Source organism: Perissodus microlepis, chromosome 22 (assembly GCF_051167445.1).
Source record: "Perissodus microlepis isolate ML-2025 ecotype Zambia chromosome 22, ASM5116744v1, whole genome shotgun sequence".
In the NCBI taxonomy this organism is placed as follows: domain Eukaryota; kingdom Metazoa; phylum Chordata; class Actinopteri; order Cichliformes; family Cichlidae; genus Perissodus; species Perissodus microlepis.
In genome coordinates, this window is record NC_140481.1 from 20,805,642 (window position 1) to 20,822,560 (window position 16,919).

A 16,919-nucleotide genomic window follows, 5' to 3' on the forward strand; every position below is an offset into this window, starting at 1 on the left:
GGGCACAGTGGGGCTACAGTGACATTTTCCCCACATGCAAAATCATGCAAAAGGTAAATACTGAGGCGGAGGGATACCAACACTATTGCAGAACATGGCCGTCACCTCCGTCATGTCCTCTCCCGCAGACCGACCCACTCGTCTGCGATTGGACGAGAAGTTTGCACGTCAGCTCCCAATTGGACGAGCGTCACGTCGATCACGTGCTAATGTCAATGACGTCGATCGTACACTGGGTACGCTGTGTCGCCTGGGTGGATAGTATAGTTACATCAACATTAAAGGGAATAAAATGCCGCGGATTCATGTAAATAGAGACTTCGCTTCAGCGCTGATAATTAATGTTTCTTAATTAACACGGGTCACCTCTGGAGCCGGTAGTGGCAGGCCTATTTTCGGTGTTTATCAGCAATATTTCAGGGTAAGTGGAGTGATACATTTCCTTCCTGCGTCTTTTTTCCTTCACACGGGTGCAGACCTGCTTGCTTTATTATTTAAATACAAAAAAGTAATAAGCGAGACTACTGTGTTATATCACACAGATACCCAGTCTTCACGTGAACATAAAATATCCGTGATATGATTAAAAGTAGTGCGTACTCCAGCTCGCCCTGCCGAGTTATATGGAGAGAGTGAGGAAGGTAATGGCTGTCGGTCGGACTCGTAACTAGAAAATTGTGAAATGGCCTGTGTAGAGTAACGTTAGCTCGTCCTTTGCTTTCCATGTCGGCTCCGGTAGTTATGGTGTCCTAAACGCCTGTGTTAGGCTTTTAAAAATCACGAACCGAGGATCTGACACTAGGTTTTGCCTCCAACATGTCAGATTAGATCCTGTAGGGTACCTGTCTGCCGTCAGTGGGCCTCCTCAGTATCCAGACTCCCATCTGTCATCATGGTTAGACAGTTTGGACTCCTGCTCCCACTTTGTTAACAAAAAAGGGGAAAAAAAATCCACTTTAACCTAATGTGGTCTTCACATACCAGATCTCACACGGTTATTAGTTTAACGCCATTAAGGAGAAAACAGTCCAAGTGCACATAAACGAGAGCTATTGTTCAAAGCTGTTCACCCTGCTGCTGCATTTTTTTATTTTTTATTTTTTATTATTTTTTTATTTTTTTTTAGCTCTTCACAGGAGCCCGAGGGAAAAATATATTTCACTTTCCTGCACTGGTTTACGTGTGTGCAGAACAATGCACATAATATTTAAAAGAGCTAATAATCAGTGGTCACACTACATGGTCCATATTTGTGTGGTCTTTTTTTGTTGCGTTGTTTATTAATATTTAAAAGTAATTCCAGTGAAATTGGGGCTCTGGTGTGGTTTAGCAGAGAGGCTGGCCCGTGCAGCCATGATTTTTCTGTGCCCTCCTATGGTAGATGCCAGTGCTGCTGGGCTATAAGTAGGCCACTTTGACAGGGTGATCCACCGCTGTGAGGCGTCCCTGCAGATGGATTCATATCAACATCCCTCGGTAGTGCAGCCCCACTGATCATCAGCACAGATTTTACACATAATTTCTCGTTTATCGCGATGTGTACTGTATGCTGTGGATTGAGCACAAAATCCTCATGTTTAAATGTTTCAAAATGTCACCTTATTATTTGGATTGCAAATGCTTCCCAGTCCTGGTCCTCTGTTGGCCTGGCAGCAGGATCAACATGCTGGCAGGCCAAAAACTTTGCTATCTTCAAGTGAAATATCTGATTAAAATGAGGAAAACAACATTGATATAGAAGCGTGTTGCCACCTCGGGGTTAGGATTTAAGCTGACAAAGCTGGTAATGGTTGCCAAGTTGAACGGAATGAAATAGTTTCTTCACAACAACAAATCATTAAGATAGCATCGTGCTCTTAGGTTATGAGCAGCCTTTGGGCTGTCAGAATGTAAGCTTTTGTCTCCTAGATGTGGTAAAGATGTGACCAAACAAACAGGTAACGGTGGCACATGAAATTAGGCAATATCCATCCGAATCTGGGAATTTTCCAGTTTTAATAATAATACACAGTGATTGCATGCCAAGTTTTGTCCTTCTGACCTGGCTGAAATAGTCCATCCATGTAAGGATAGTTTTAATTTGTTTCCCTTTGTGTTAAGTGTTCCTTGAACTGAAAGCTCATTAAAATTGCAATAATTTTCCACTCAAATAACACCTCATCACATTGAATTTATTAAGGCTTGAGGCAGGTCTAAGAAATGTGTATGTTTTTGCTTTAGAAGCATAATTTGCTAGAGTAATGAGATTTCTTTATATCTTCTTACGACTTTATTACTTACATGTCTAATGCTTTTTGCTCTTAAACAGTAATATTAGTTGGAAGGTTTTGGAAGGTCAGACATTGACTTGTTTGGTAAAGTTCATTTAATAGGAAGACACAGTGTAACACTGTCCTAATGCACAAGGGTTTAAACTGGCAACATAGTAATAATAAAAAATAGTAATATTTTTTTGCTTTTAAAATGACAGTGTCTAGTTTAATCTCGTTCAAAAAAATCAGCTTTATTTAAATTGGAAAGCTTGTAGCCCTAAAGCAATTAGGTGGTTAATTGAGGAGTTGATTTACGAAAAAATGGAGACAGATATGCGAAACACTCCCTGAATTCAGCTCCCTAAATGGTGCTTTTTTTCTTGGTCCTATATGAAACCTAAAGATGCTACTTTAGAAATTACAAAGAGATTTTTCTCCATTGCCTGAGATTTTCTATGCAGCACCTTAATAATCAATGTGTTGTTGCCTTATGTTGTCAGGTGGATGCAAAGTCACAAACTGTGAGTGTAAATCAATTTTATCCACCTTTTGGCTGTGGGAGATTGAGCCATTAAGGCCATCAAGTCCTGAATCCTTGTCTGGGAGCCGGGCAAACCCCATTGCTAGTCACGTTTGAGGCTCCGACCATTTATCTCAGGGGTTTGGCACATTTCATTGGGCAGTGCGTAATCCGCTAAAGGTCACTGCCACTAATTACACTACTCCAAAACAGGCAGATGCCTACCCTGAGCTTGATTGCGCCACCCTTCATTAGGAGACTATTCAAGGGTTGCATAAGCATCACTTGCATGATTCGAATAACATATGTGCAGCTCTTTTTCTTTTTCCTAACCAGAGTGACCAAATGCCTTTCCTCCTACGATGATGAGGCACACCTGGTCCAGCTGAAAGTCATTCCTTTGCCACTGTCACAGACTTTTTAAATAGTGTCTTTTAGATCGACTTGCGCCTTTTCTGGCTGATTGGCTTCCCGCGTCTGAGCGAGATTGGTTCGACTGGCTGGAGGGCTCAGTTTTAGCCCAGCGGTGATCTCGTTATCTCAGTGTCCAATCAGTCCTCCGGCCACCTCCTAATTGAGCCATCAGCGCCTTAAGGGGGAAGAGGAGGGATGAACGTGTCAATTACAATAATGAGGGGGCAGCCATGCAGAGGGCAGTCGGGGAGAGGAAGGCTAGACAGAAGCCTTGCAGTGTCGCCCCGTTATGGTCAATTCACGACTAATCAAAGATAATATTGTAGCCTGACAGTGCCAAAGTTAGCAGAGTCAGTAGGGAAGAGCATTTTTTAAAATCATTTTCCCCTCTAGCTGTGGGATATTTCTACATGTCGTGTTGTGGTAATTGTTAGAGCCGCTGAGTGATCTATTAACACTGCTGTGGATATAGATTTAATATACGGAAAGCTCGGTCTAAGCACAACTCAAAGCACCTAATGCTCATGCATCTGTATGTGTCAAGTAGCTTTTTGGGCTCGAGGGTTATTGGATTAGTTGTTAGCCTGTATTTAAAAAGGTCCTTCATAAAATGTTGTTTAATAAAGGACACCAATATTTGTAGTAATAGTAATATTATTATTACTACGGGCTTTGTGAGCAGAGGACTCGTGCAAAAACATAACATTTTGAGCACTTTTTATGACTTGACAATGATGATGATGATGATGCTATTAAAGACTAGTAGGTACACTCATGAACGGATTCACAGCTAGTAAGATGAACCTGTGTGTCGATATGGCAGCCACTATTGCTGTTTATACACATAAGGTACTTGGAAAGATTTAGCTCATTAGCAGCTTAATCAATCAGCCCATTAATTGATTGGTAATTACTCTGTGTTTTCCCAGCTTCACAAAGCTGCAGATTTTTGGTGTAGCTGTAAAAGACTTTAAAAGCTCAGATGGTCACGCAAAGCATGATGATATGAAGATGTCACATTGGAGGCTGATGTGTCACATTGGTTTGGTTGTTATAGAAGTGTTAATTTCCTGTTTTTATATGTGGATTTTCCCTATATTGCTGTAAGTTGCTGTTATCATTTCCATTGCATCAAATAATTATTATTTTTTTGTCACTACGGGTCTTTTTTAGTATTAGTGCATAACGAACCATAGAATCTATTGAGCGATACACTTAAACAAACCATCATTATTCAGTTGGTAATGCTAGTGTTGTGAAGGGGGTTGTATTTTAACTCAAACCACAATCTGTAACACAACCGGACAACATAGTTTTTGCTGTCTAAACCTAACCAGTGAGTGAAAGCGAAAGTAAAAAGCGAGCGCAAACAAGATGATCATCAAGTGAAAACAAAGCACAAAAGTCAAACATCTGAAATTTTGTAGCTGAGAGTGTGTTAAAACCAAGGATGCTGTTTCTGATATCTTTATCCTTTATCTATGAGGAATCTGCATTATATCGAGTAACAAAAAAACACTTACACTTCCGTATAAGCCAGAATTTAAAAGTGATTGGAATCGTTTTTATGCGAGCTGACACGGGTACGGGGGCACGTCACAGCCCGCTGTGACTAAATGAATGTAAGTGATAGTGAAAATACACTGTATGGCCACACCTGACCCGCTCAGTGAGATTATTATTTTCATCTCCAGAGAAAATTGGTTGGCTGGCGAGCAGAAAAGTCATAATGGATAAATTGAGGGAAAAAAATGATAGCAGCTGCTGTGGGTTCAGGTGGCGGTAGAAGAAATTCAAAGTTGACCGAACAAAGTAAAAAAAAAAAAAAAGACCAGTTTAAACATTTACACGATCAGGACATCTTGTATGAATTCATAGGTGCAGCTCTGGTTTGAGTTTTCACCAGTTAATTCTCAGTCTGGACATTTGTTAAAATGTGGGTTATTTTTTTTGGGAAGCCCCATGTGCACTCCAGTGGCGTTTTCATTTTTTCCATCTGGCCTAACAACAGTCCCACAGGAAAGCTCGGATGCGGAGGGTCAAGACTGGAGGGAAAACTTAACACAATTGCCACAGAGCCGAGTCCACATGTAGGAAAGAGAATGGGGTTTAGGTAATGTGTTTAGTAAAATGTGAGCTGAAGATAAAATTGGTTGAGGAAAGAAAAGTAGTTTTGTTGTGAATTTTCAGGCCAGTAAGGAGATTAGAACAGGTTAGTTTTGGGGTCCATTTCACAGGTGTGATGAAATCTGTTTAACATATTTTTTATTACATAAAAACAGATTTTAAGTTAACAGAGATTGCTGGAACTCGGTCCATTGACAGTCTGTTGTTGTCAGTAAGATCAGAAAGAAAAGCAGCACTTTCTGAAATACCAGGATTTTCTGTCCTTCCACTAATTAATAGACAAAACAAATTTTCCTTTCAGCTCAAGGTAGCGCTTGATTTAATGTACCACACCAGGCAGCTCCCATAAATGCAAAGCATCAGCATTGCACCTGACTGAGTTTAATGAAATGTTCTTGCTAAAACTGTGATTAATGTATGATTAATTGTGCATCCCGAATGTAATATAGATTAATTAAAAGCTCTCGCTGCAGATAGGATAAGTGCACCTGTGCAGTATGTGACTGTTAATGACTTTTAACTCATTATCATGCAAAGTAAAAGTGGCCAACTGCTTATGTATTTGTAAATACATAAGCAGTTAAATATTTGTAAGTACTGCAGCTGTTATAAGATTGAACCTTTAATAAAGCTGATTACCCCGGGTGTCCCGGGTACAATCACAAAGTGCCAAGTCACTTCATTCTCAAATCTATGTTTTTCCCAAGTAGCAGATTAGAGCTACAGTGGAGTTGTTAAGGATTTCTGCCAAAAATGTGTTTTTAAACGTGTGTGTGAAAGAAAAACTAAAATAAAGTTTTCAGAGGCTTGTAAACCACCCAGTAAATGTCTTCATTAGCCGATAATAAGCCCAAAGGCCTGCTCTTCAAACTAAAATTACTTTGATTATTTCCATGGTGTCACTGAGTAACCCTGAAGGGCTGAATCCTGGGGAAAATCATACTGACAATTATCTTGACTGACGTCACGTTTACGTTTTTAGTCCTTTGGAGGACTGCATTAAATTTGTTTTAAGAATGAATGAATTTATTCCATTAACCACAGTTTAATAGATTTTAAAATGGTAACCACAGGTTCCTTAGTGTTCTGTTTTGTTATGCATTTATAAACCACGAGTCACTATGGGTGACTTTTGATAAATGTAACAGTAATAACTTCATGCATTTTGGGGCTTTCAGTGATTTCAGTGGAAATTAAAAGTCCATTTGTAGGCTGCTGGTAGTCATAATGTTGAATTGGTTGCAAAGAGGTATACAGTGCTGCACCAAAAACCACCTTGCAAATGCTTTGATCACCTGTAGTTTGCGTGGGAAATGCTTACTCGTCAGCTTTTACTTTGAAGGCTAATGCTTATCATTTTGGGCTTGCGCCGCAGTTTTTCAAGTTTCACTACCGCTCCGTAAGTAGTTAACAAATGTTTTTGGACAAGTTTGCAAACTAAGGGTGACCATGGCAACGTGCTATTGACCAAAGCAACCACAAGGAAGTTTTTGGTGCAACACTATATACCCCTTTGCAACCAATTTCACAATGTGGCTGCCAGCAACACTCTCTAACTGGTTGAGGAATAATCATTTTTTGGCCCTAATAACTAGAGGTCACCAAGGGGTCACTGATCAGTCTATAGGCCTGTGTGACTTGGGTTAACTCTTTGCAAGTAGAAAATCTGTGATTTGGTCTAATCAGTCAAAATTTTATTTATTTATTTTTTGGGGGGAAATCGTGAGCTTTGCCTCCAGGTCCAAGGGAAGAAGGACCATCCAGCTTATTATTGATCAGCGCACAGCTGGAGGTTTTAGTGCATATTGCATGGGTAATTTGAACACTTGAACTGCTGCAGAGAGCATCCATTTTTCAGGCAGGACCTTGCCTATATTAGCAAAACAATGTGATTGCCAAACTGGCTCGCTTTAATTCAGACCATAGAAAACATTAGTTGAATTATAAAGAACCAAAAATAGAACAAAGCCTATGTGTAGCACAATTTTGCCTTCAAAATAACAGCGTGAAATTTGTAACCTTTAAGATAGTACTAACACGTTTCATATGTCATTGATTAAATATGAAGTTTAAATTATTTACAAATGAGCTCTTTCTGCTTTGGAACTGGGGGATGGACATATTTTTTGCTTTAGTGCTTGCTTATATTCACAAATTTTGATTGCAATGACTAAAATAAATCCCTTTCTCATTTTGACCTGCTGAAGTGAGTGTAAACAAAACACAAAACATCCGGCCTATCTTAGACCTGATCTGTTAGCTGTTACTTAACACTAAGGGTGACAAAAAAATCTAAATCTCGTCATCAAATTCAATCTCTGGGAACATTTTCTGAGCTTGAACGCCTTTTCATATTTTTTAATGCTTTGCCTGAAGAGATTGAGACAAAGGCAGCCGATGAATTTAACCCATCGCGGTGGTGTCGTGTGTCGCTTGGTGCCCCCTGACCTCATAATCAGACAGCATTGTTGCCTCAGTTGTTTTCAGGTTAACTACAGTTGAACAAGTGGGGTTAGTCATTATTTTTTTCACACAAATGAATGATAACTTACTGATTTCTGAATGCATGATTCTCACCATCAGATATCCATCGTTTTCCTTTCCTCTGTTTGTGTCATACATAAAGAACCTTCCAGCAACGTCTTTGTCTCTTTACTTTTCACAGGAGAGGAGTGTCGTCATCCTCACCACAGCAGCTGGGGGGGAAGTTTGTCACTTTAGTCCCCGTTGAACAAATGACGAACTGAGAACCATCTGAACCTCAAGCGTCTCCGCAGCACCCGCTCGTTGAAGGAGTCGACCGCGTTGCCTCGCCACACTGGACAGAGAAATGTGTCTGTGCGTGTCCTCGAGTGCATGACCGCGTCTCAGTGTTTTGTGGCTGCACTTCCTCTCTCACCTTCCGAGAGGCACTTCTGCACTTGACTGACTGCAACATTTGTCTTCATCACAACAAAGCATCATGGGTAGGAAAAAGATTCAGATCCAAAGGATCACCGATGAAAGGAACAAGCAGGTGAGGCTTAATTATTTATTTGGTTGCTCGTTTAATCTGCTGAAATGAGTCATTGAAGAGACTGCAGATTGAACCTCAGTGCATTTGTCTGTATGTAACACTGTGATACATATCCGATTTTTAAAGCACGCAGCTCCAGCTTGAGTATTAACCTCCAGAGTTAAGGCGTTATTTCAAAATAAGGTTCTCGTTTTTGTTACTTTTGGCTCTGACTCTGCATGCGCCCGATCTACAAATTCAAATGTCATATTAAAAGCTTACTTTTCTGCTAAATCCACTAAGAAGGAGGACACTTTTTTCCATATAAATGGAGCAGAGCTGTCAGCCAGTTAATTAAGAGCTTTAATCACCCGTCTGGTCAGGAGTTATGTGCAATTTTCTTAGTTCTCATGGTTCTAATTGTGACTGCTTTTCTTACTTGCGTCCTTTGTTTTTTCTCAGCAACACATCGCGTTTGCTTCGTACGCTCCAGTGCACTTTATCAGTGACATTTGGCGCTTGTTGCCTGTCCCTGCTTTGGTTAGTATGATGATATGTAAAACATGTAAAAAATAAAAAGAGATCTGTATGAAAAGAGGAAGGAAAAAATGAGCAATTTCTGAAAAATTTATTTATTAAAAGTCTCTTCAAAAGCTGTTCTGGAGCTTTTGATCACATGACGTGACTTTTATCAGCTGAGGCAGTTTTTCTTGTAATCATAAAGTGACATCAAAGCCAAATTTGCTTAAAAGTTCAGATAAAAAAAACCAAACAAATAGTTTAATCAATGAGTTAATAAAACATAGTGTAACCAGTGATAAGCTCACTTACAAGTAAAGTCTGCACATGTTTGCAGATTACTACATTTTTTTTTATTATAGGTAAAGCAAACGCACCGGGTCACCCCATTTTTGTTTCCTTTGAAAAATCACTTGTGAAGTGTTCTAAAATACAGCCAATATTAATTTTAATGGTTGACTCAAAAGACGAGAGCCCAGAGAGGCTTTATTTAGAAATCCAGCTGTTTTAGGTATTATACAATACTGTTTTATAATAGTGTTTTATTCTGTGAGCTGTTTAATCCAAAAATGGTGTTCTCCGGGCAGTACTTTGTGAGGACTGATCTGATCTTAAACAAAAAAACTCCATGTTTTATTGCCAGAAGTGGCGAACGTTGTGGTTTGTGTGGTCATAGAAAGGTTCAGCATGCAAACCAAAAAGAAACCAAAAACATGCATATTATAACATGATAAGGGCTGTTTACTGCTAGTAGGCACTGGGACAGTTTTACAGGGTCAACATAGCTGTCTAGACGTCACAGATTTCAAATGGAAGTAAGGTCATGATTTTGGGCTGGCCCCGCACAGCTTTGTGATGTTGTTTGGCGTCCACATTCAAGTCCTGCAATGAAAGGTCTCAAGTACTAAATCAGGCTGTACCCCAAAATCTGCCTTTTCAGCTCCATTTGCTTCCTTTCTCTTCTCACTGCATGAGGCTGCCACTCCACTTCACAGTAATGATGGTGCTGGATGAGTGATGAGGTGATTCCTGCCAAACAGAATGCTTTGTATGACAACTGAAAACTTCAGTTTTGTTTTCATCACACCACAGAATATTTTGCCTCATGCTCTCAGGCCTCCACGTGCTTTTTTTTCTTCTTTGGCAATCTTCAAGCACGCTCATTTTTTCCACAGCTGATGCCTCCGAGACATTTTGCTCGAAGAACAAATTTGAAAATCGCTGCATTGATTTGTCTTTTCAGAAGATCGTTTCTGCCAGGTTGGACGGTAGCTGTAATTTGAATTCTGTACTTTTAATTTCTTCTCTCTTTAATCTACAAAAATGTTTGAAGTTCTCATGCCCTCCAGCCCAGACTTTGTGGACATAACAGACCCTGAAACCTTTTCAGATAATGTGTGAAAATGGAGAGGCCAATTTCAGAGGCTGGAATTGGCCAAGGCCAGGGCTAGCCATAGAGTGTAAAAACGATGGACTGATCTGAAATGTGAAGGCAAAACCCAAGTGCCTTAAACCTGGATTCTTTTTAATGGCCAGCAGGGGGGTGACTCCTGGTTGGAAAAAGATGGGAAAATAGGTTTCGTTTCCCGTTGCTCTGAGATGACTTTATGGCCTAAGACGCTGTTTTCAGGTCATGTTAAAAAGAACATAGAGCTGTTTTTGTTAATTCTGGTTAATATCGGAGTTATCCAGAATGTCAGTCTGATCCACCCCTTGCTTGTCACTTCCTGCTGTCTGTTGGTGTTGCAGCTGCTGGCTACTGTTGCCTGCGTTGGCAAACCTGTCAGTCAAAATGGCCACGCCTTTAACTTTAGGTCATAACAAAATCTAAAAGGAGGGGGGGGGGGTTCCAAAAAGAAAGAAAATCTGTTAATATAATGTAATAAATCACAAACAAGCTTTACAGTTTTAAAACAGGCGTCTGTAGGGATTGTCCTGCTTTTGGAGCCTTTCTAAAGGGGCCACTAGAAGAACTGTAGTTATTAGTAGTTAACTTCAGCTCTGTAGGTTACCTCCTGGTTAGGTAAAGCTACTTTCACCTGCTCCCTTGTCACATTTAAACACCACATCTCTTTACATCTCTTATTTAGCAGAGTTTGATCCAGATGCCCTTCCTGGTGCAAAAGGGGATTTTTGTCTCTGGCTGGAGTTGAATTAGTGACCTTTCTAAATACAGATATTAAATATAAAACAGGTCACCATGAAGCACAAAAATGACCGAGCATTCAGTTGCACAATCTATGCATCTCAACACTGACCGACTGATTCACAGTCAGTTGGGAAACAAATAAAAAAATAACGCAATATAGGAAAAAGTTTATGACCTGCAGTATTTATGCCAAAGTGTGCATCTGTAGTTTAACTTAGACCAGATCTAATTATAGCAGAAGCAGTGAATAAATGTTAGGCTAAAAATATCAACAAATATCAAAACTGTTTGCAAACATATTCATATATATATATATATATATATATATATATATATATATATATATCAGGGAAAAATGATTGGTTGCTAACAATAAACAGTCAATAGAGTGTCTGAAGGCTATTTATTGTGATGATAATAATTATGAATAATAAAGGGCCACAAAAACAAGGATGCTTCAGTATCGATGCTGAAAACTGACTCACTGTGCTTCATTGATGGCTCTTTATTAATGTTGTTATTGCTATTGTTGTCACTGGTACACTGTTATTTGTGTGTGCTTTTACCTAATGTGTCTGTCTGCTGTGTGAAATATGTGTTTGTGTTACAGGCAGTTGAAATAGTCACAGACTTACTTTGTAAAGATTTCATTTTATTTTGGAGGCCTAGACCTGTTTGCATGTGGTGCACAGAAGACCTGTGTAAAGGTCTTTTATAGGAGTTACAGCGTTAGTAGTGCTTTAACCCAGAGAAACCTCTGGGATTTTTTTACCCTGCCCTCTGCTGTTTTTACAAATCCTTTCTTCTGTTTTCTTTCAGGTGACATTCACAAAGCGAAAGTTTGGTTTGATGAAGAAAGCCTACGAGCTGAGTGTATTGTGTGACTGCGAGATTGCCCTGATCATCTTCAACCATGCGAACAAGCTGTTCCAGTATGCCAGTACTGACATGGACAAGGTCCTGCTCAAATACACAGAGTACAACGAGCCGCATGAGAGCCGGACCAATGCCGATATCATTGAGGTTAGTCGATGCGTCCTCACCATTTGTGCAGAAGGGAGTAAGCTAAGGCCTTGATTAGATTTTAAATAATATGGAAACTGTCAGGGCTGAACTGTTGCACCAACTTAAAACATAAAGAGCTGTATAATACTGGCAATATCCCATTTAATCTGTTAAATATGTAGCCATATGCTGCACAAGTGATTAGTTTTTTTTGGTCTTTTAGCTGTATTGTCATCATTTCACCAGATTTTGATTTATTTACTGTTTGCTTTTGTGTTTTTGATGTGACAAAACCAACAAGATTAAAAGCTTAGGCTTCTTGAAAAAGGCTTTGTGACTGTTGTTTTAATGCAGTCTCTGAAGAAAGAATTTGAAGTGTTATCTTATCTTTGTGTGATCAGAGGCAATGTAATCGGCGCACCTCAGTGTCATTTTCTCACGTCACTGCCTTCATTCAGGGGTGTTATAGAGAAAGTAGTTATAATTAATGGGAATTGTGTTTCTGACTTCATAACCTTGATCAAATAATTTTCAGTGGCAGCTGATTCTCTTCCACCTACATTTTCTGAAACACTTTAAATGATAAACTCATGATTCATACTATGATTGCAGTATCATGTCTTCTCACTTCTAAAGCCCAGTTTTTACATTTACAGACTTTGAGAAAGAAAGGCTTCAACGGCTGTGACAGCCCAGAGCCAGACGGCGAAGACTCGATCGACCAAAGTCCCCTTAATGATGACAAATACCGGAAAACCACAGAGGACCTGGATGTTCTCTTCAAACGCTACGGAGTAAGTTTTGTAAACTTCACACTTAAGTCTTCTCTTAATTCATGCAGCATTTTTTTATATTGCAGTTTGTTCTGCTTATTGGTCAAACACTTGTCTGTTGTTGTTGTTCTGGTTTGTCTTAAGTACTGACAGGAAACTGCTACTGGTAGGAAGTTCCTCTAACGAGTTGTGTTACACTTTACTGTGACCTTTATAAAAAAATGCAGATTGCTTGATTGGTGTTAGACATGGTGGTATTATTAAGAGCTTTTGTTTGGGGGTTTTTTTTTTTGGTCATTGTTTTGAAGGCAGTAAATGAGTTAGTCTAACTCATATTATTCACAAGCGAGGACTAAAACTCAACACATCTGTAAAACCACTGCTTTTTGTTTTTTCTGGCCATGCATGCCTTCAGTTCTCTTTATTTTTCTGTTGTATGCTGATGATACTCACCTATATTTTGTGCTTAAAGACTCCAATTAAATAATTGTGCTTTTTACAATAATACCATGTTCATTTATAGTCAATAGATCAGAGTTAAGATCATAACATTTGTACACTGTATCAGCTGCACGCCAGGAAATTTGCACACAAAGGGCATTTTGAAGACAAAAGAAAGCAGATAGCACTTCATGTCTTTTATTTAAATGACAAAAGATTACTTACATCAACATGGCTGCTATTGTTGTATGATTTTTAATTTACCACAGATGCATCAGTGGAAGCAAAACAGGTAATGAAATGTTGCAGTAATAACTGTAAATCATTCAGGAACTTTGTGTCATTGCATATTTTCAGGTCCACCAGCTTCATATGAGGGAGTTGATGGTGGTCACTGAATAGTCTGCTAAAAACTGAGAGAGTGGCATGACACTGCTATCTATAAACTGAGACGTCTGTTTATTACCATCAGTAGTAAACTTTGTGAGAGTTCTTAAAATATTTTGTTGGCAAGATAGAAAACTTTAAGGCTTCACTGGGTGCCACTTGTTCCTTTCTTTCTCTACCTTGGCACCCACCATTCACCTTACTGCATTTACCCCCATTACTCTACTGGATTTGAACAAATTTGTGTCAGACATAAATACAACACCGTGTAAGGTGGAAGTTCACGTGTTGTTTCATAAGCTGTTCAGGCAGGGTTTTGATGTTATAGCCTCATGGATCGTTAACGCTTTCTCCCCATAAAGATGACATTTGATGAGCTCCCCTGTACCCGTAATAATGTGTTTGACAGCTCAGTATTTATCAATGAACATGTGGTTTGATGACGTTAGAATAGTTTCCAGTGGTAGCTGTATAGGCAGAGCTCACTCTCACTATAACTTCTGATGCAAACACAGTCATTTCGTTCTATAAGAAGCCCTCAGATATGAAACCACTCAGTTCAGAAAAGAGCTTCAAGGGTTACTCCTAGTCAGCTTTCAAGGGGTAAAGAGTTAAAGAAAACTGATTAATACCCACCATAACTGCATAAATACCTTCCTATTTCCAAATGACCTCTGCTTTCAAAAATTCTTGAAAAAGTGGTTAGTAGGCAGCTCTTAGGGGTAATAAAAGGCAATAATTTCAGTCTGGTCTTAGAAAAAAAGTACAGAAACCACTTTACGTAAAGTTTTTAAGGACATTTTAATGAGCACAGATTCAGGCAACATTACAGTTTGTATTTTACATTTGGTACAGCTAGAGTCACTGTGGACAGTTTTACCTCATTTACTGCACCCTCATGCCATATGGGGTCCCACAGGGCTCAATCCTTGGACTTTTCTTTAGTTTGTGTCTGTCTTACCTGTGTAATGCTGATTATTGACATTCGCTTGTCTTATTTAGTACAGAAAAACACAAACATGTAGCTTGCCTGCATTCCTGCCTTGGTGCCATTAAGGACTGGATGACTTCTAATTCCTTAAAACCAAACTGTTATTGGTACTGAACATCTTACCAATAGTGTCATGACCCAAAGCAAACTGCTAGAATCTTTTTTTTTTTTTTTAGCTTCTCAGTTTCAACTGTTATTTCAAATCTCTCAGCCCAGTCTTTATATGGGTTAGTATATTACAGGTCAGATCAGGACTTCTGAATAATACAGCTGAACATCTTATCCACTGTCTGATTTTCTGCTGATTAGATTATTGCAAGTCATTGTATATATTCCTAAATGATGCAGCACTTTTGCATCTACACTTGGTACAAGACTACTCACAAACACTTGGCGCTGCAAATGCATGACTCCAATCCTCGCAAAATTACTTTGGCCTCCCATTCAGTGCAAAATTCAAATTAAGATTTTACTGATTACTGTTAATAGAAAGGGGGACTGCATTCAGTTTTAGCCCAACAAACTTCCTCTTAAAGTTAGCTCAGCACGATCAGTTCCTCGTTTTAAAATTTTTTTTAAAATCCCACACTTGTATATTGGCTTTTATATCGTGGTTTTAATGTCATTTTATCTATTTATAATTTTCTAATGCTACTTTTTTGTGAAAGTGAAAGAAATAAAGGTTGTTATTCTGATGTTCATCAAACAGAGAGCAATGACAGGTTTATATTTGCATTTTTTTACTCTTTGATAATTATATTTTGACTTGTTTTTCTTTACTTTTTAACTTACAATAATAACTTAAACAATAACTTAAAATAATATTTTATAACATTGAAGGACCCACACAAGCCAGTGTGGGTCCTTCAATATTAAAACTTCTCCACTTCACAATATGTCATACGGCAACGGTTTTCAGTCGTCTTTCTTCCACAATGATGAAACAAGGAAATGCCTGTAGACCCATTCATATATTATGTGCACCTATTTGGAGCATGACAATACGTCTTAATTTTACCGTATTATAATAAAAATTAAGTATTACAGTGCCTGATTTTTCTTTGAAATTAGATTTGATCTTTCACAAATGAGATGACTAAAACTCTGGAGACAATTTTTTCCATTACATGCTTTTATATTTGTAAACGATCGTGTAGTTTGTTAGTTGAAGCTGTGAAGTACACAACCTGCAGTTTTACCACTTTTTTTTAATTCCAAAAAAGTAGCGTGAGGCTAAATATAGGTAATGTTCTGATTGTTATAAAGTAGTGCGGTAATGTCGCGCAGTGGGACTAAAAGTGACGTTTTCTTAATTTTGCAGCAGTCAACAGCTCCGCCTCAGACGTTCTCCATGCCGGTCACCGTCCAGGCGTCCAATCAAAGCACACTGCAGTTCAGCAACCCTGGCAGCGCACTGGTAACTACCTCCTATGTAACATCATCGTCGCTCACGGATACCCACCTCCTGTCGCCACAGCAACCGGCTCTTCAGAGAAATACGGTGTCTCCTGGGTTGCCACAGCGACCAGCCAGTGCAGGTGAGCGAGATGAGGAATGGCCTGTAGACCAGCAAAAGACAGTAAACAGTCTTCAGCGCAGGGATTTTTCTGCTTTTACACGAACATGACTTTTTTAAGATGCTCGTGTTTTTTCACAGTGTGTTTGATCTAAAACAAAAGAAGTTGTTTTAAAAAAAAGAAAGATGACAAAAAATTATCCATGTTTGTACCCCCATAGGATTCATTTTGAATTCTTTGTAAACACAAGTAAACGTTGGCCTTTATTAGTTAATAGCAGAGATAATTACAAAATCAAGCAAGGCGACACTGTCAGGTAATCAGAGACTATAGCAGACACTGGAAGCATGCAGCTCCATATCATTATGCATAATAAGCTGCTTCATTCCTCGGGGAGAAATGCATGCCGCTCTCCTCTGGACTAATTTGCTCTGTGTGACATTCGCTACACTTCACTTACACTTTTTTTTTCACGTTTATATTAAATTTTAGTTGATTAGTTGATGCATGCAGGGGAGACCTGGAGTTAATATTTATTTAGATTATACTCAATTTAAAGTCCTTTTTTGGATATACTCATACAGTTTGTGTAATGAAATGCATGGTGACATAATACATGTGCAGCACTGGTTGGAGCTGAAACTTGAGGAGGGAATGAACAACTGTGTATAAGTCAATATTTAAGATAAAACAAAGAAACAAATAGAGTGCATATAGTATACAGTGTATCCATGAGCTGGGGTCTTTTTCAAAGTACAAAAAATTTAAATGTCCACTGTGGTAAAATGTTATATGAGAACAAAAGGCAGTTCTCTCATATTTTGAGGCT

The 16,919-nt window shown here is 38.9% G+C and overlaps 1 protein-coding gene across 5 annotated transcripts in view; it reads left to right on the top strand.

The window, feature by feature from the left end:
* Window positions 1-208: 208 nt before the first annotated feature.
* The window catches only part of LOC146363011 (myocyte-specific enhancer factor 2D homolog), a 32,754-nt gene continuing 16,043 nt past the window's right edge, over window positions 209-16,919 (top strand). For all 5 annotated transcript variants that reach the window (XM_084918574.1, XM_084918576.1, XM_084918577.1 and 2 more), the window contains exons 1-5: window positions 209-421; window positions 7,979-8,329; window positions 11,796-11,999; window positions 12,638-12,775; window positions 15,895-16,111. In XM_084918574.1, the coding sequence (XP_084774700.1) occupies window positions 8,276-8,329; window positions 11,796-11,999; window positions 12,638-12,775; window positions 15,895-16,111 (613 nt within the window). In that variant the 5' untranslated portion in view covers window positions 209-421; window positions 7,979-8,275. The remainder of the gene's footprint in view (window positions 422-7,978; window positions 8,330-11,795; window positions 12,000-12,637; window positions 12,776-15,894; window positions 16,112-16,919) is intronic.